Below are 20,621 nucleotides of genomic sequence, written 5' to 3' on the forward strand. Positions count from 1 at the left end.
TTCTTTTTATTCCATTTCCTCTTTTAATATACCCCCTTTCTTCCTTTACCTCCATCCATATTGCTAAATGGTCTGAGACCCATAATAATTGTACCACTGTTTGCTGCCCTCAAACCTTTTGATTGTATAGAATAATCAATTTCAGATCCAAGTGCCCCCTTCTATAAGTGTATTCCTTTTGTTCCATGCAGCTAATTTATGACATTTTACCATTTACTGTGTTTTTTTTTAATTTCTTCCTTTCCTTTTACTTCTTACCCTTAAATCAAAGTTCAAGTCCCCTGTAGTTATAATTTTCATGTTAACCACAACATAGTTTAATGTTTGATGAAATAGATTTACTTCCTTGCTAGTTATATATGTATACAATGTATAATTCTGTAAACATGTTCTTTCAACCTGACATCAACAACAGTTAACCTTCCCATTGTTACCAACATTACATCTAGTATTTTCACTGTTTGTTTACACAAAGCAGCCACTTCAAAACAGCCCTCATTTCCCAAGTTCCATATTATACTGCCATCCAACAACTTTTTTGTTTGCGGTCTTTCTTCATATGCCAGAAATCTTACATCCTCTAACATAATTTATATCCACATCACATTTAGCACATTGTTCCAGTATCCCTGTATTACTTACAGTATTAATAATACTTTTCACATTTACTGAATGCAGTCTAAAATTGTTGCTTTTCCTTTTTAAGTTTAGGGGAACTTTTTTATTTTTTTTTCTTATTTTTACTCTTTTTCCCTGTATAGAATATTTTCCCTGAGATTTTGTACAAATAATCCTTGATCCTCAGAATTAGATTTTTCACTGGCTAGAACTTCAAAAAGAAAATTAATGTCAGTCCCTTCTCCTGACGTTTCTTCCTTCCTGCAAACTCTCTCCCCCTCTTCCCCCTCTATATTTTTTCTTCTACAGTTTCTTCATTTAGTCATCCCTCAGACTCATTGTTGTCCTTCCTCATGTGTGTTTTCTCCACTTTCTCCTTTTTCATTATTTACTATTTGCTCTTGACAGTCCATCCAAAAGAGTCCCTTTTTTATGCACCCTGCATTCAGCCACACACAACTTGCTGTATGTCCTTTCCGTCACACTGGCTAATTTGTATGTTGTCACAATCATTAATTAAAAAAGAAATGTTCTCACAAAAGAAATATAATTTTTTAGCCTGGCCAGAATATCTTAATGTATCTCTGTGACCAACCACAAAAATAAAACTTGGCAAATGTTTCACCATGTTTTTTTTTCACATTTCAAAACTGCTTCCAACCTCTACCTTTCCATAATTTTCTTTCATCTGTAACTTTCCCAGATGTGTTACCAATTTCACAAAACCCCAAATGCATTTTTAGCATCAAAATCTTCCAGTTTTTTTCAGTTATAAACTGAAAAGTAACCGTTTTTAACATTCAGGTTACTGCTAAAAAACAATTGTTCCATGGGTAAATGCCCTCCTTTTTGTTACACAGTTCCAGAAATGTCATTATCAGTCCCTCAGTTTCAAATGTTAAGCTTCAAAGTCTCTATCCTTATATGTATAAAAGAATTTCTTGAACTTTAAATCCAAGAACACTTAGCAAATTGTCCCATACATACCTGTATATCAGTGTGATTTTTTTTGTTTTTATTCTCACAGCTGGCTTTCTTTCCTTTTTAAAAACAGTTTTTCTTAGTTTGTTGCTGCTCGACTTGTTTGCCTGCTCTTACTGCTGGACAAATATTAATTATTGCAGTCGCTGCTACAGTAAACCAGACTCCTCTTCAGTTTGTTTGCTACTTTTCTCTTTTACTTTGTCACTGCTGCATCTTCTGCTGTCATATCTAGTTCCTTCTCCACTGTACCATCCTCAACACTTCTGAAAAAGTTGTCCACTACCTCATCACATGAAACTTAAGAACTGTCACCTAGATCTTACTGCTTGATTATGTTCAACAGAACATTATCTGCAGGTTTTCCTAATGACTCTTCTCTTATCTGCGCCACTCCAGTGACAGCTAAATGCTCCCCATTTGTATAATCTACCACACAGGAATCTTTATTTGCATTCTTCTATTCCATGTGTAACTTTTTTTTTCCTCCAAATTCTGCTTTTCAGCCCCAAAACTCTGTATCATTTCTCATTTCTTCATTGTTGCTGTAGGATGCCTCTGGCGCTATCTAGCAGTTCCAAAGAGTAGAAGAATTCAGCCGCCTTCTTGTAGCTATGCATATGACAGAGAAATCCAACATATTAATGGACAAGATGAGCAGGGCCATTCTAATCTCTCATGAGTGGTCTCTGTCAATCAGTGTCAAAGATGACCCTCCATAAATGGAGTCAACCATGTTGTGATCTTTTTGCCTCTCCTCTCGGCATCAAATTCATTGGACACTCTGTCCTAGTTTCCCCTCAGGGCAGTCACTGAGAGATGCTCTAGTCCATGTTGGCCCTCTGGTTTGCTTTATGCTTCCCTATCCATATCTCAGATACCCAAGATTCTTCAGAAAGCCAAATGGTTGAACAGCGAAGTAATCCTTATTGCACCCTTCTGCAGATATGGTTCCCTTTCTCTGTGGTCTCATCTAGTGCATCCATGTTGTACACTAGATCACACTTTGGATCTTTTCTCCCATCTGGAAAGGATGACTCATCCGGACGTAGTAGGCCTGTAACGGGCCAATTGGTTTCTCCTTTTCCATTGATGGCTAGGTGTTCCAGGCTTCCCTCTCCAGTTCATTGAATCCTTCAAACCTTCAACCAGAAATATTTATAAGAGCAAATGGACAGATTTTCTCTGTGGGTGCATCAGACAGACTTGCATCCTTTTACTGCTCAAATCCCAGCTATTTATAGAGGTCTGTGCCTCTTTTTTTAAAACCAGGGCAAGCTACAATACCATTAGAGTGCTCATAGCAACCATCCCGTACTACCACATCGAGGGCAAGTCCTTTCTCTTAGCTTCAACTACTTGTGCAAGGCCTTCCTAAAAGGTACATTTTTACTTAGTTCGCTAATTTGAGATCTCACTCCAGCTTGGGATCTGACTTTGGCATTGCAATCTTTAGTACATCCTGTACTGAACCCTCAGGTAAGGTAGACCTTAAGTTTTTTTCCCCCTTGGAAAACTGTCTTTTGGTTTCAATTACTTCAGCTAGATGAGTTTCAGAACTCTCAACACTGCAAAACCACCATATCTAATTTTCACAAGGATAGTGTTGCCCTTCCTTTCTACCTATAGATGGCCGCTGAATCAAACATTAATAATTTCAATGGCTTACCAGTTTTCATCCCAAATTTTGAATATAAAGAGAATGTAGCTTTATTTCTTAGTTGTACATAGACAACTTTGTTTTTACCTACACAGCACCAAGAAGTTTTGAAAAACAGATCACTGCTTGTCTCACTTTCTAACACCAAGATGAAAGAACCAGGTTTGAAGATTACTCTAGAAAATGGATAAATTGTATTTTGCATGTTTTTTTCCATTGGAAAAAGCCTAACCTTAACAAAGCAACCAAAAGGCACATTCCATCAGGTTGAGGTTACATCAGCTGCCTTTGGGCTAGACTTACCATTGATGACATTTGTGCAGCTGCCACTTGGTCTAATGCTCATACCGTTGACTCTTATTACAAATTTCACATAATTTCCAGGAACACAGCATTATTTGGTTCTGTGGTGCTCTGGAATATTTTTCCATGAGGGCCACAGAAGGTAATTGTAGCTTGGCGATTCTGTCCTATTCATTGAAGAATGAATGAAAATTACATCAGATAAAAAAAGTTATGTACTTACCATAATGTTCCATCTGTTGTCCATTTTCATTCTTCTTCAACTTCCCTCCTGCCTCCATCCTATCCATGTGTTTGGGAGTGACCCACTAACATTCATATCTATATTGGCAAAATCTCCTTTCTCTATTCTCTTATTGACTTTGTTCTTAGAGTACTTTCTACTACTTTATAAGTATAATATTCTGTATGGTGGTTGTTAGTCTCCTTAAGGATCTGCATCTAAAATCCCCCACACTCTGTTTCTTGAATTTCCCCCTTGCTTTATCATAATCCCTTTCCACTTTAAATTATAACCATCTATTTGTAAAGAAGATTTGTGTTATGTATATGAACCTTAACTGTGTAGCACTAAAATATCCATTCAAATCAGGTAAACCTAAACTTCCTTGTTCTGTTGGAAGGATCAACTTATCCTTCTTAACTCTTGCCCTCTTTCTCTCCCAGATTTCTTGCACCTAGATTTGTCTGAAAGGAGGTGCGTGATATTATTACTGGAGATAGTCATTTTTCTTGAGGTAAAATTATAATTATTCAGTTAATTTACTCCTTTCTCCAGGTTCCCATTTGTAGTCATGACAACTTGTATTGGTAAAGACTGGAACTGTATAAAGCATAGCCTTAAACAGGGTAGATCAGTTAAATTATAGAAAAGGTTGTGAAGTGACACCTGTGTTGCAAATGTGATTTGCATTTTTAAAATTTAAAGTTCCTTATTCATGTTTTACTGGCATTAGAGAGCGTAGTGCATTTTAAATTTCTCTCCTTTCCATAGTAGTCGTCAGTAGTTGTAGGGATTAGATTTCTGACTTTAACATTTTTTTTAGCTTTCCTAGTAAAAGATTGCAACTGTCAGATTAGGGCTATGTATATTTGGTTGTCAGTACTTTGTGTACTGGAGAAGGGTGATGAGAGCCGTGAAAGCACAAAGATGGTAGGGTGCTAGTGAGCTATTATTTCCCATAATACAGCATCGATTTGTTAGAATGAAAACTGCCGTGCAAAGGGATTTCATTTGTAGTGGGGAATGTGATAGTGAAATTTGTATCTGGAAAAATGAAAGAAAATGTAAGTGCTCAAAAAAATTAAGTTTAAGCAGTTTTTTTGTTGTAATCAGTTATCATATAGTAAGTGTAATGTGAAATATTTCACTGAATTAGAAAGAAATTCATAGATAAGTACTAGGAAAGCTGCCCTTATGGGTCATTTTAAGCCTAGCCAATTTCCATCTCAAAAGTGAGAATCAAACCATGTACCTTATGTCTTTGAGGCAAATACCTTAACCATTATATTGTTTTGTTCTTTTCATGCTGCTAATTTGCTTTTTACTTGATTCTGCAGTAGAGAAAAAAGTCAATTTAATTTCATATGGTTTTAGCTGCTTGAAATGAACGTGCAGAATTCATTGTATGAAATGTGCTGTTGAGATTCTTAAAAATCTGACTGTAATGACATTACCATATTGATGGTGACAAATGCATGCTGTGAATGATCAGATCTGTACGAGTTCCACATACTGAGTTTCTGTTAAGATCATCATCTCTGTCAGGTTAATCAATAGGCACCGTATGGCAGAGGGTCAGCAAGAAGTGTCACTGTGCCTTTAAATTGTGCAGAAGATTTGCTTAAAGCCTGAGCCAATTAACATCGAGATGATGAATGGATGGTTAGATGGGAAGAGCTTGGCGCTGAGGGGGCTTTGTGTGAGGAAGAAACTCAGCTGTCGAGCAGCAGATACCAGCAAATAAAATCAGCCACTCAGTACGAGCTGGGCCCTCCCACCCTTAATGATAATGTCAGTCTAGGAAAATGTACACACATTGGACTTGTCAGGAGTTAATAAATCAAAGGAGCTTGTCTAAGGCATTCAGATAGATTAACGAGGCAGTAGCAATAACAAGTCAGATTTGCATAGAGAATTGCCTAAATCTCTGTAAATTATGATACCGTTTTTCATTTGATTATTTGCTAATGTCTCAAGGGAGAGACTGATTATATTAGCATGCAGAAATCAAGTAATGCAGACTAGAAATATGCAGTTGAAAGAGTATGTACAAGTAGAGAGCCTGGGAAGAGAGACAAGTATGATATCAGAAAGCTGCATGCTAGAAGTAACTGCTGCTAATTCCATTTTTTCTGTTGCAAGGCTTTCTCTTCATTTGCAAAGGGTACTAAATAGATAGCTAAGGAAAGTATTATATTTAAATCAGTAATCTGCAGCATCATTTCAGTAGCCAGGGCCATCCCTTAAATTAAGTAGAGGTTAATGCACCTCTGAAATCTTTATTTCCCAACCAATAGAATAGCCTTGAAGTGAGTCATTGGACCACAGCAGTACCTCTTTCATTCTCTGATGTAGTAGAAGATGGGGGGGGGGGGTATGCCCACCAGAAGTATAATACTTCATGCCAGTTTTGCTTGCAAGGCCACTGTTCTGCATGTTGTAGATAGTAGGTGTGCGTATGAATATAATCCATTTCACAAACTGTGTGCATATGCAAGTCAAGTGTGATAGTGTGCTTGTATTTGTCACAGATGTAGTAAACATGAGATATTATTTGTGGAAAACATGGATGGAAGGAACACTGGTGGTGGTAAGGGAATGGCAAGATTCTCCTTTGTTGAGTTTGTAGCTTGAGCTACAAGCAGTAATGTTCACTAGCTGAAATAGTAGAAAAGAACAAGGTGAGAGGTCATCCTACATCTCCCAATCAAGGTAATGATAATAGGAGTTTGTGTGAGCATCTTAATTAACATCTGACATAATACTGTTAGGCAGTGGGCTTGGAAATGTATGCATATTAACCAGCAAAGCTTTGTCTACTATTTATTTGAAAAGCTGTTTTCATAGTAATTAAATTGCTGCAGAAATGAATATTAATAGCTGTAACCAGTGTTATGTTTCGTTTTCTGCAGCTATTTCCACATAAAGTAGTACACTGTATTGTATGAATGTAAAGATTTATAGCAAGTAAGTTATTCATTTAAATAATTATTTGCATTAGGTTATGATGGATGCAGTTTTTGTTGTGCTATTGTAGATACTTTTCTCTGCTTTTGCCACTTAAATGCATCTGATGTTTTGGTTAAGATGTTCATACACTGATTGCTGCCAGCCACACATTTATGCAGTAGATATTAATACCTATGCATATCATTAAAAGTATTTAAATATAACCAGGATTATAAGGCAGCCAAGTTAAACTGGAGGTGGTCCAGTGGTTGATGACCTTTTTGATGGCGGAAAAAAAAAACAATTTACTTTAATAAAGTTGATAAATAGAAACAGAATGTAGTTGATATTGCAAAAATTGGATGATGCAAAATGTATGCATCTTTGTCCCATCCTTCATCTGCATGTTTATAGGAATCAGGTTTAGCCTCTGATTTTAGTTCCTTTGCATTTGTCAGAAACTGGTTGTATACTTTCTGTGAATTTAATGAAATTTCTTGTTGTTTGTGTGGTGGTTGATGATCTTTCAACACAGAATAGACTTTCTTTGACTTGCAAAACAAAATCTTTGCTTTCTGCTTCATAAGTTTTCATTAAATGATTAACGTTCCCTGTCTACATAAGAAGTATTGATTAAAATGTTAACCCCTTTAGTGAATGGTATCTGCCGTGTAATTCTTAATCATTAAGTATGGAAGTTGTTTTCCAGTTTATACTGCAAGATAGTCTCCAAGTTTTAAATTATGCATATTATACATGCATCTGCTACTGTTTTATTGAAGCAGTATTCCACACCTTGAAGTGGAGTATTCAGTTAGAGGCTTAAACAACCAGTCTTTAATAGAAACAAGACATGCTTTTAGAAATACTTTCATTTAAAATGTATTTACTGCATTATATGAAGTTGTTTATGTGATAATTTATTTATTTAGTACATTTTAATGAATTCCTAGCTGTTCAGAGGCCTTTATCGTAGGAGATAAGGGACAGAAAGTTAGAGAAGTAGTTTGTGGGTCTACAGTTTTGACTTTTGAACTCCAAGGTCAAGGTTCAGTCTTAACAAGCGTACATACTCTGCCTAATCTAAGTGGATATTTTCCTTACTCCTTCAGTTTCCTGTCACCTTCAGAAAAAGCATACTGATGACTGGCTACTCTAAACTGTAATTTTACATTGCCTTTGCTTTGCAGTTGTGAACAGGGTTCTGACTGAAAAAAATCACTATAAGGTCTACTGCAGAAAAGTTTACTGAAGTACAGAAAGTATCCTGGGCTTTCTGTGACAATTGCTGTTAATCTGTACTCTTCAGACCTGTAATAGTAGTATAACTATTAGAGAGTGTTATCTTGTTTGACCCTTTGTTCTTTACAGTTGTTGACCACTGCTTTACTGAGGCTGTACTCCTTTGATAACAGTTTTATTTTGTCTGTCAAATCAAAGGTTTACAGTAAAAATGGGGGCAGTCGGCCACTGATATTATAATAAATCCTCTACTTTATAATTCAAGTATTGTCAGAAACCTCATATGGTACAGAGGATGTTTCCAATATTTCAGTCTATTATAAATTCATTGAAACTGTACCACCTTAACAATGTTATGAAATGTGATAAGTATGTATCTTTACAGCATCCTTTTGAATGGGATAAACTATTATGTAATGTCTGCTGGTATATAGTCTTGTAAGTTTAGGATTAAGCTAGGCTTCTGGTGATAAGCATGTCTCCGTACATTTGCTTGTGGAATAAAGAGAGTTTTTAACCCATTTGTCCGTATCAGTAGTATGATGGGTCTATGTCAGTTACCCAGAAACTAGTCAACAAATGCAGTCTTGATTGATAACTAAATCTTCACAATTGCATTTGATGATTTTTTTTTGTGTACGCTGCTGCTGTTAGCTCCAAGGTTACTTACAAAATTGGGATAAGGAGGAAAATGCTGATGGGTGCATCTTCCCTGTATGCATGCTATGACTTTTAATCCCCAGACCTAGTCTGATGTTCTTCATTCCACATTGCTGCAGTCCTAACTATTGGGTAGTCCGCTGTCCCAGTCGCTATCGCATGACCGACGCCATATCCTCAGTCTTTTAGCAGTTTTGCGAGTGCAGGTTGGCGTTCTGAAAGTTTCTGAAGTCAGAGTTTCAGACCGAAAAATCAAAGGGCTTGGCCCTCGCTAGAATATTTTGTTTTTCTTGCCTCAGTATTTAACCGGATGTCAGAAAAAGTGAATAACTGTATTTCTTGTGGAAACAGATACCTCATAGGGATTACCATACTTTGTGTATACCTTGTTTAGGCCTGAGCTTGTGCTAGATTTAACAAACGCACTATTAAGAGAAGGTTAGACTGTGCCAGGTTAGTTTTGGAAAGCGTTGTAATTATAAAATGCGGAAGAACCGACAGTCCCGGACGCCGGTTCTTTAGAAGGCTCAGTGGAGCCGGAGGTTCTGCCAGGAGTTTCTTTGGAGTCTCAGGGAGAGACTTTACTGTTACAGGATGTGTCCTCTCAGGAAGTAGGCCAGGCTGAAGGGGCTTCTCAGGTGGCTGTTCTTCCCTCTCTTCCTAAGGTGGTTAGAGCCCCCCCTTCTGTTTCCAAGGCTTCTTTGAGAGGCAGGCCAAGTTTAACTTCAGTGGGGGTTTCTCCTAGTGCTTCAGGGTCTTTGCCTAAGAAACATATGCTTAAAATGGCAGAGGATTTGATTACTATGATTAGAGGTTCTATGCCCCCTCCTGATAAGAGGCCTAGGGTGGAACCTGAGTTTGAGAGTTTTGAGCAGTGTTCGGAGGCTTCTGAGTCTTCGGCTGAAGACTTGCAGGAGTATCCTCCTTATTCTGATTCTGATGTGGATGATTCTACTCCTTCAGCTTCCCTCCTGAGGATTTTTCATTTTCAGAGACTCTGCATTCCATGAGGGAGCATTTTAAATGGGAAGGTCAAGATTTCTCTGATTCCAGGAAGAGGCTTAGGGAATTCTTGTTTTACCCCAGCATAGGCCTTTAGCTATACCTCCTGTTCTGAATGTGGTGGAAGATGTTTTGCAGAGGCTTCCTGAATCCTGATTCTTTGCCTCCTGCCCCAGTTAAACCGGATAGGTACTATAGGGTGCCTGAAGCTCATAAGTATCTTTTAAGAGTCCTAGGGCAGACCCGAAACTCTCTCAGGGGCCTAAAGGTGTGAAGGCTTCTGTTGTTAAAAATCCTGTTCCTCCTGATAAAGAGGCAAGGGCTTTGGATAGATGGGGAAAGAAAGTGTATACTTCTTCCACTTTAGCCATGAGGGCGTTGAATTGTCAGTTTCACATGTTAAAATATCAGAATGATCTCCTTTCACAATTGAAGTCTAAGGTGGATGCTCTGGCAGAAGGTATTGAGTGTAAAGAGTTGCAGGATTTAGTTCATGTGTCTGAAAAGGTGGGTAAGCATTCCTTGCAGTGTGGTTTTGATGCTGTGCAGGCCTCCTCGAGGGTGGCTGCCACTGGTTCTGTTCCGCCTGGTTGAGGGATCAGAATTTAGCTGAGCATGTTAAGACAAGGATTTTGGATGCTCCTTTACAGTCTGATGTGTTGTTTGGCAGTTTTAAAGAAAATGGAGGACAAGGCTAAGTCTATGCAAACTGTTAAGGATTTTTGCAGGTGCAGAAGTTTAGTAGAAATTGGCCTTCTAAGGGATGGACATATCCTGCTTATGATTCCCAGTCTAGAGGTAGGTCTAGACGTGGTAGGGGCAGAGCTCAAGGTTCTTCCTAGAACAGGGAGTTCACCTGCTCAGACTTCTGGTGAGGGCAGGGGTCAGTCCTTAAACAGACCCAATGACTTTTCAGCTGCCAGTACATTCTCGCCTGGCAGCACCTTTGGGAGGAAGGCTGGCTCTTTTCAAAGAAAATTGGGATTTAATTACCCAAGACAGATGGGTTTTGGATATCATTCACCACGGTTACAGGTTTTATTTCCATACCTTGCCTCCTTTCAAAGGCATGCCAGACATTCCTCCTCTACAAAGAAAAGAGGCTCACAAGCAAATTTCTCTGTTGCTCCAAATAGGGGCCATTCAGCCAGTTCCTGTGCCAGAAAGGGGGATTTTTTTTTTCTCGCCTTCCTAGTAATCAAGAAGGGGAACACGTGGAGACCAATTTTGGATTTATCTATCCTCAACACTTATCTGGACATTCCCAAGTTCAAAATGTTGACATTACAACAGCTTTTACCTCTGCTGGGCAAAGATCACTGGATGGTAACTTTAGATCTCAAGGAAGCTTACCTTCATGTGCCTATCAGACTAAGTTGCAGGAAGTATCTGTTTTTCGAGCTGGAGATTCTCATTATCAGTTCTCTGCATTGCCCTGGCTTATCCATCATGCCCAGAGTATTCACAAAGGTTCTGGCTCCAGTGATAGCTTACTTCAGGCTAAAAGGAATACAAATCTATCCTTACTTGGACGACTGCCTGATTCTCGCTCAAGAAAAGGAAGACATTTTACAGCATTTGGAATATGTGATAGCAGTGCTAAGATGCCTAGGGTATTCTGTGAACGAAATAAAGTCCAGTCTAGTACTCTCTCAAGACATGTGCTTTCTGGGTGTGAGACTGAATACAGCAGCCCAGATGGCCTTTTTAACCCCGGACAAACAAAAGAATCTTTCCAGTTACTTCCATCAACTATCTCTTCAGTCCGGGCTGACTGCAAGGACAGTCCTTCAAGCCTTAGGGTTCATGGCATCTTGTATTCTGGTGCTTCCCAATGCCAAACTGCATATGAGGAAGCTGCAATGGTATCTCAAAATGTATGGACACAGCACTGCCAGGATTTGGACACTGTCATTCAAATAATACCTTGCATTCAAAAGGAATTTTTGTGGTGGGCTCAGGAATGTCACCTAAACAAGGATTCAGTGACCGGACCTGTGACCCCGCCAGAGGCGAGTCAGATTCTAACGACAGATGCCTCAGACATTGCTTGGGGAGCTCATCTAAATGGAAAGTGGATACAAGACAAGTGGCCTGCCAGACTACAGCATCTACATATCAACATGAAAGAGATGTTAGCAGTCCAGTTTGCATTAATGGCTTTCAAGGAGTTACTTCTTCCAGGGCAGGTGTTGATTCTAACAGACAACACAACTGTCATGTGGTACATCAACAAACAAGGGGAACACATTCTTACCGCAAGCAATGATTTTATGGGAGACTCAGCTTGCAACTAACTCTTCAGGCAAGGTTTCTGCCGGGAGCACAGAACTCCTTAGCAGATGTGTTAAGCAGGCAAATCATGGATCCCCACGAGTGGAAACAGGATCTTCATGTATTTCGAAAATTGACAGTGTCATGGGGAACTCCAGACATAGATCTGTTCGCTTCTCCACTAAACCACCAGCTGCCAAAGTTTTGCACAAAGAGGTTTCATCACACAGCTTGGAAAGTGGATGCTCTTTCTTTCAGTTGGAAAAATCTTCATGTGTATGCCTTTCCACCTCTGCCTCTTCTCCCAAAGGTGCTCCTAAAGGTCAGACAAGACAAGCCAAGGATGATTTTAATAGCTCCAGATTGGCCTCGCAACACTGGTACCCATTACTGAGGAATCTGGTAAGGAAGCCTCCATGGCCTTTACCTTTGATTCCACACCTGTTGTCTCAGAGGGACGGTCACCTGCTCAATGTCAAGCTTCACTCTCTTCATCTAACAGCCTGGCATATTCTGTTTTGAAACACAGCAGGTCTCAACTTCCTCAACAAGTTTTAAATGTGATTTTGGAAGCCAGAAGACCTAGTACAAGGAAAGTGTACGAGAAAAATGGAAGAGATTTTTATTTTGGAGTGCAGCAAACAATTTGGAGATTTCTGAGCCTAATTTGAGTGTGGCTCTTCAATATCTTACTGAGTTATTGGACAAAGGTTTGTCTTTCTCTTCCATTAAGATTCATGCTGCAGCAATTTCAGCTCACTATGATTGTGACCCACCATTGTTTTCGTGATCCTTTGTTCAAGCAATTTAGAGCTCCTACTCCTGCTTGGGATCTCAATTTTGTGTTGGAGAAACTTACTCTACAACCTTTTACTGCTGAATTGAAATACTTGTCATGGAAGACTGCTTTTTTGTTGGCCATTACTTCTGCAAGAAGGGTTTCTGAATTGCAGGCCCTTATGGCGGTAGAGCCTTTTTTGATTTTTCATAAGGATAGGAATCCTTCCTTTATGCCTAAGGTGGTTTCTAGTGTGGCTTTAAACCAAACTATTCATTTGCCTACTTTTTATGCAGTTCCCCAAAATAAGGGGGAAAAGATTTTGCACACTTTAGATGTACACAGGCAATTATTATTTAAGCAGGACTAAGGATTTTAGGCAGTCTCAGCAGTTGTTTGTTTCTTTTGCTTTGAGTTCTCAGGGCAAGCCTGTGTCAAAACAAACTATTTCTAAGTGGATTGGCATTGCATTTTGTTATTCCCATCATGGCAAGGAGATTCCAGCTGGGATTAGGCCTCATTCCACTAGGGCTACTGCCACTTCAACAGCATTTCTAAGGGGGGTGGCAACTAAGGATATTTTGGAGGCAGCTACTTGGAGTTCAGTGCATACTTTCTCTAAGCATTATCACCTTCCTCTCTACTCTAAATCTAGGGCTGGTTTTGCCACAGCTATTTTGCAAGGCATGTTGTCAGCTCCTGCTTCCTTATGATTTGCCAGCCTTACCTCTGCTTTGGGATTCTATTAGGACTGCAGCAATGTGGAATGAAGAACATAGTACAGTTTTGTACCTACCATAAATGTAGATGTTCGAGGATCCACATTTCCCTCCTTCCTGTGTAGGTGAGGTTATACTCTGGTAATTTTGTATATATTGTACATATTTTTGGTGCAGGAATGTTTGGAGTTTTTGGTTTTGGCCTTGTCTTTTTAGGGTCTTCTGACATCTGGGGCAAGAAAAGACTGAGGATATGACGCCGGTCATGCACTGGGACAGCGGACTACCCAATAGTTAGGACTGCAGCAATGTGGATCCTCGAACATCTACATTTATGGTAGGTACAAAACTGTACTTTTTCTTGTCTCATTGATGGAGAATATTTTTATTGCAAAATAAATTTACTATTAATAAAGTTACTATTGATTACTATTGACATTCTTGCTGATGTATTATTAGTATATTCAGAAACTTTTCATTCAAGTAATACCAGAGCATTATCCATCCTGAGCATTGTTGCTGCTAGAGGGGACCCACTTCACTGCAGCTTGTGAATTCTGAGAATCATGGTCTGAGACCTTGTAGTAATTCACTGTAGTGTTTTTTTTTTAGGTTTTTTTTTTTGGGGGGGGGGGGGTTATAAGCTACGTATTTTTCAAAGGCAGTAAACAAGTACATAAAGACTGAAAACATCTGCTACTTCTCCAGTTCTTTGGTTTGTGCCTTCTGCTCAATATATAATGTGTAGTAATTAGTCTGGCAAACCAGCTATGAATGTTAATGCACTCAGAAGTTTTGTCTTATTTTTTCTTGTTTACGACTACGGTTTGTATATTTTACTTTGTAGTTTGTTTCTTATCCCAAGTCTGGATTAGTCCAAACTGTGGTTAGGTATAGAAAACAGTTACTGTTTCATTTATAATGAGGTTTTTGTGTTCGTTGGTGGGAAAAGTTTGCAAAGATTACATATTAAATAATGAATAAAGCAAGTGTTTTTCCCAGAGACAGACCTGTCTGGTTCTGATGTCATCCCCTTCATATTTTAACAACTGAGTTTGGGGTACATGACCCTTCTTTACAAGCTGTGATACAAAATTTGTAAGGTTTTTGCAGTGCAGTTGGAGACATACAGTAGAGCAAGTTATAGGCATGAGAACCAAGTACAGTAAATTCTCGGTTAACTGGCAGCCATGGGGATTGGCAGATGCTGGAGAACTGTAGTTTCTGGTTGCTTGAGAGTTGCTATTAAATATAGGCCTGACAAATACTGTACGGTACAGTATTAGTACCCTATACTATTTGTTTGCTTTCACTTGTTAGGTTGGGGAGAGAAGGAATTTATTCCTGTCTTCCTTTTTTAAAATTCTAAAACTCTAAAAACACAAGGTATGATTCTTTGGGGTGGTGAAACAAAGTTCAACACATGAAAATTGTATTGTATTTCTTTGATTTTTTTTCTGGTTGCATGAATTCTGGTTAACTGGGAGTTTACTGTATTTATTTTTGTTCATTTTCTTGTGTTTAATTTCATTTTTAACTTTGAATGTTAACAGTTATTTGCAAAAGGATACAAACAAGGTAAAGTGGAGTTGCACATCTTAAGCAGGAAGTCAAGTTAGAAGTGCACCTTATAAAAGACACATCCAATACTTTGCCATATTGGTGGGTAATGATGATATTGTGAGATAACAATGTATACATTTGAGCAAGAAGAGACTGAACTCATTCCTTTAAACAGTCTGGAATTGATTTTGTGTTCTGTACTTTGACTGCAAATCTAAGCAGTAACACACAATCCTGTTTGAATGTTCTTTTTCTCTTGCAGACTTCTTCTGAGAGGGATGACTTTTGCAATGATGAACCACCAAGGAAGATTATACCAGAAAAAAATGGTTTTAGACAGGTATGTAAAAAGTGCACTTTGGTTTGTGTCCCTCACTTCCTGAATGGAAATCATTATGGCCTTTTCTGTATTTTTTGTACTTGTGTACATCAGCACTGGTTATTTATAATTCATCTTCCATCAACCCAAATATTGACAGATTTTTTTTTTTGCTCTCCACCCTCATTTTACAGGATGTTAAAAACCTTTAATAGTTTTAAAAAAATTGCTGCAATAACATCTTATGTATTTGTATATATGAAAATGTTTTCAATAAAATGATTAAAAACATATATCATTTGTTATGAGATTGTAGGGATTCCTACTGAAAATAAATATTTGCAAATGTGGAACTCTTGTTCCCTGCTTTATTGATGTTTTTCGGCTTTTCTCGGTTAGGGGTCGCCACAGCGGAACTCCAGTCCGCTAATGATTGGCAGTAGATTTTTACGTACTGGCTAGCCGGGCATAACGCACAACCTTCAACGAAGGAACGCCCATTCACGCATGTCGTCACACAGAACACGCTCTAACTGAGAATCGAACGGGCAACGTCTAACTGTGAGGCGACAACGCTACCGCAGCGCCACCACCGCAGTACTGCTCTATATTAACCTGCTGCATAGATACCTAGAGTGTAACAGTAATTTGGATTTCATCAGTCCATGGCAAGCTTCATCACAGACTGTTCCTCAGTTGCTTATTGATCTTTGAGTAACACGGAAGTTGTTGGATTTTGCTGCTGGTATAGAATTTTGCATGATCTTGATACCTGCTATGTTTGTCTGTTTTGTGAAGACCTTAATTTGTAGATCACCCTTTGGCTGTTAGGTTTGTTTAATTTAAAGTTTCAGTTTCAGCCCCTTTTTGAGATAATGCAGTTTTTATTCCAGTGGCTGGTAATACAATTCCTCTCAGTCAGACACATTGCTGTGCTTTTCAGAAGTGAGCAGATCTTAATTAGTATTTGAAAGAATTGTCGCTCACTACCAGTAACTTTTTAAACAGAGCAGTTACAGATTGATAGTACTAATAAATAACTACCTAGCTTTTGGTTAGAACTAAGATCTTGGTGAAATTCTTCCAAATGTCATCTTACAGTGCCCTCTATCGTAACAAGACTGCAAGTGCAGACAGTGTACTGGGGAAAAATGCATTGATGTCTTATGGTGTGCTTGCTTTTTATCACAGGAAATAAGTGCATCTCTTTATGATTGTCTTTTTCCCAGTGCATCCCAAGGAGCTGGGTTATAGAAACTTTGCTGTACTAAAAGGGAGAATGCAACCCTCCTAGGATAACTTGTAGACATTTATCCTTCAGCCTGTGTTGCCAACAGAAACGGACAGTAAGGTTTCCTTCTTTTCAAGAAGTCATGGTACTGCTTAGCATTCAGTACTGCATTGCAGAACAAAGTAGACCACAGCATGTTCCAGTTGTTATTATTATTATTTACTTTTTAGTACGGATCACTGTTTCCCACTCATTTCATTAAGATGGCTGTAATTGCATTGTATGCACTAAGTGGAGTATTTGTATAATTTCTATACATTTTTGTGAATGGACTGTTTTGTTGGTTATTTTTAACATATTTTAAGGTGTATGGTAATTTTTTGGTACTGTTTTGGTGTAGTGAAGAATATGTTAGAATATTTTAAGTTATATAGTGTATTTATTTCTCTTAGTCTTACTTGTGTAGGATTAGGCCTTGTCATTAATGTCTTTTTCCAATTAGCTGGTTGTGGTTATATCTTTGCTTTACTTTTCATTTGTTGTAGTTTATTTTTTAAGACCAAGGTCATATTCATATCCTTATCCTAGGAGGGTGCTATAGGTGGTTGAAGTTGTTTCGGGGTTGATTTATATTTTTATTGTGTGTCAACTAAGGCAATTCCTAACAGACTTCTGCTGCTTTTCCTGCTCTTCTTTGGACTAAGCTGCACTGATAAATGTAACAGTAAAGTCACGATTGTTTGTAAAAGTCCTCTCTATAAAACACTTAACTGAAAATATTGTATATACATTTATTTTTTTTTATGTACCTTCTATATGTGCTGTAGAATATATACCTGTTTTTGCTTTATATATCCTTGCATACTATATACTTTATGCATTCCTGACTTTTCTTTTATACTTTGTATAGTCTATTCAATATGTACTTGTATATATACTCTGTATGCATTCCTTTTATCTTCACTATCTCTAGTTTCTTAAGCAGTGCCGCGGTGGTGCAGCAGTAGTGTTGCCACCTCACAGTAAGAGGTTCTGTCATTCGATTCTCGGCTGGAGCGCCTTCTGTGTTGAGTCTGCATGTCCCCCCCGCGGTCGAGTGGCGTTCGAAAGACATGCATAAATGGGCGTGCCTTCGTTGAAGGTTGGGCATCGAGCTGGCATCTTGGCACCATAAAAATCTACTGCCAGTCATTAGCGGACCGGAGTTCCGCTGTGGCGAACCCTAACCGGGAAAAGCCGAAAGAACATCTCTAGTTTCTTAAGCTTTCTTTATGCCTTCACTTACTTACTATAACTTAAAACACTGTATAATGGTATTCGTGATTACTATTTGAACTCACTAATATGCTGTCCCATGGCCTGGTATAAGCTAATACTGTTGTCAACAGAGGTGTGTCTTGCATTCTAGCAAGTGTAGGTGCCTGTATTATTTATAAATGTTTGGATTGTTTGTGTAATTTGATATTGCAGGAAACTTGATATTGCATTATTTATATTCTCACTGTGTATGAAGATACATGTTCAACATTAGAAAACTGTTGCAGTAACCCAAGCAATTTGGGTTCTACCTCCACTAAGTTTGGGTTCGTGAAGGGCCGATCTTGTCCCCTGAACCTGATTGACTTCTTCGAATCAGTCTCCAGAGCCATGGACAAGGGTAAGGTGGTACACACAGCCTGTCTAGACCTTGCCAAGGCTTTTGACACCATCCCCCACTCTGGAATCATAGATAAACTTACTAAGCTGGGCATTAATCCCTACGTCACCCAATGGGTTGCTGACTGGCTTACTGATAGAACCCGCACTGTGAAAGTAGCCGACTCCAAATCCAGCTCCAGACAAGTGACAAGTGGAGTACCTCAGGGTTCAGTCCTGGGACCGCTCTTGTTTGGCATCTACTTCTCTGAAGTACAGGCCAACACTAAGGGACTCTGCCTAACAAAGTTCGCAGATGACTGCAAACTGGGAGCCATTATTGAATCCCCAAATTATATGGAGACTCTACAAAAGGGCCTTACAGATATAGATGGTTGGTGCCAGAGCCATGGGCTCAAGCTCAATGCCAAGAGATGTATAGTTATCCCCTTTGGGAAAAAACATGTATCCGTGAATTACCGTATAGGTGGCAGTACACTAAACACCAAAAGTGTGATAAGAGACTTAGGGACACAGGTGGACAGTGGTCTCACCTTCGATAACCACATCGCCACAACAGTCAAGAAATTCTTCTATGTGACACACCTCATCACTAAGGTCTTTTCATCCAGAAAAAAGGAGGTCATTTTCCCATTGTACTCATCCCTCATTAGACCCATTATAGAATACAACGCCCTGTTTGGTATGTACCTCTCAAGACATCTGCAACAACTGGAAAGGCCGCAGAAATACCTCACTAAAAGAATCACAGGCCTAAAGCAGATGCCCTACGCTGACCGCCTTAAAAAACTCCAGCTATACTCTGCCGCATATCATCTACTCAGAGGCGATCTCTGCTTAACATACAAGGCCATGTCAAACCCAGAGCTGTTTGACATGCTACACTTAAAGAAATCCCAATCCCTCAGAGCCACACGCTCCAGGGATCTAAACCTTGTCATCACAATAAACAAAACATGCTGGAGGGATAGGTTCCAGACCCAGAGACTCCCCAGACTCTGGAATAGATTGCCCATACATGTCAAGCAGAGTGCCTCTTTGGCCCTCTTCAAAAGGAACCTTGATGATTGGATGGGAGAAAGGAAATTCACCCTGGGGATCACGGCAGTCGCCCTGCTAGACAGGGGTCCAGGGAAGTAAATAGTGTGGGAAGAAATAACCAGGGAATTGTTATGGCTAGGCTTGTATAGGCACTAGGGCTGATAGCCTAGTACCAACCTATGAACCAGATAACTTTTCAAAGCTAAAGGGCATTTTACACACGCACACACACACACAAACACACACACACACACAAACACTGCTGGTCCAGAGCTCGAGAGGAGCTCAGATGAAAGGACAGCTAGAATGCCAAAATATTCAAAGCTTTCTTGTCATCAGACTGCTTCCTTTGGTGGGCTTCATGGAACTGTTAGCTGGCTACCAATCTTTTAAGTCCTTATTTATTTTATTTTTTTTTACTAACTTTTCCTGCAAGTCTTACAGGTTTGTATGTCAGGTGTAAGATGATGTGATTGTAGGGGGGACTGTCATTAGTTTACTTACCTTAGAGACACTTTTTTTTTTTTTTTTTTTTTTTAACTGATCTGACTTGTTCAGGCTTCACAAGGTGCTCGTTCTCAGCTTAACCTATGGAGCATCTGCCATTCTCTATAGTTTTACCTTCCCCTATCCACAAGAAAAAAAAAGAAAGTTGAAAAGGAATTCTTTGGGTGCCCCTATTGTCCTTCAGCTGCTGTGGCTGCTCTTGGTTTCTCAGACTGCTTATCTTTTTGGTCCAGTCCCCCTGGAGTAGCACTTAAAGCCACCATGAACCTGGGGTTAACCATGTCATCTGTGGCTATAGGAATGCCATTTGCAGGTAAGAGAGGAACCAGTGTTGTATCTTTTAGTGGAAGGGGCAGGTGAAGGTTCTTTACTTAGCCAGGAGTAGGGATCCTGAATCTGGGATGAGCTTAGCTACTAAAGGTTGTTACTTTTGTAAGGAGTATCACAGGAAAAATGAATGTAGTGAAAAAATTCTTGCCTTCTGCCATTTCTTTTTCTGTGAACAGAGTGGATTTACTAAGGAACCAATTTCTGTTTTTTCCTTGCTACTATTTAAGGCAGGAAAATAAATAGTTCCCTAGCTTTCTGACTAGGATTTTTAGTCAGAAGAGTAGTTGTTGAAAGAGGATGGCTGTACTTCAGAAATTTCTTCTTAATGTGAACATTCTAGTTCTGTAGAAAGTAGTGTTTCAGATTTCCCTCCTGAGAATTTCTCTCTTTTCTGAAACTTTATCAAAGATGATTTTTTTCTTCCATTGAGAGCAGAATGAAATTCCTATTGCTCAGAAAATGTATTGTAATTTGTTACAGTTGGATATGCCTACGTCTGTAGCTATTCCTCAAGTTTTGCCTATTTTAGAGTGTGTGTTTCTCGCTGCTTCCAGTTTACCTCAGC

General features: G+C 39.0%; 1 protein-coding gene across 1 annotated transcript in view; it reads left to right on the forward strand.

The window, feature by feature from the left end:
• BTRC (beta-transducin repeat containing E3 ubiquitin protein ligase) overlaps positions 1 to 20,621 on the forward strand; it is a 2,835,508-nt gene that overhangs the window by 615,210 nt on the left and 2,199,677 nt on the right. Inside the window, exon 5 of the mRNA XM_044056496.1 lies at positions 15,235 to 15,312. Coding sequence (XP_043912431.1) covers positions 15,235 to 15,312 — 78 coding nt within the window. The remainder of the gene's footprint in view (positions 1 to 15,234; positions 15,313 to 20,621) is intronic.

Source organism: Protopterus annectens, chromosome 14.part0 (genome assembly GCF_019279795.1).
Source record: "Protopterus annectens isolate FY-2018-M chromosome 14.part0, PAN1.0, whole genome shotgun sequence".
NCBI classification, from domain to species: domain Eukaryota; kingdom Metazoa; phylum Chordata; order Ceratodontiformes; family Protopteridae; genus Protopterus; species Protopterus annectens.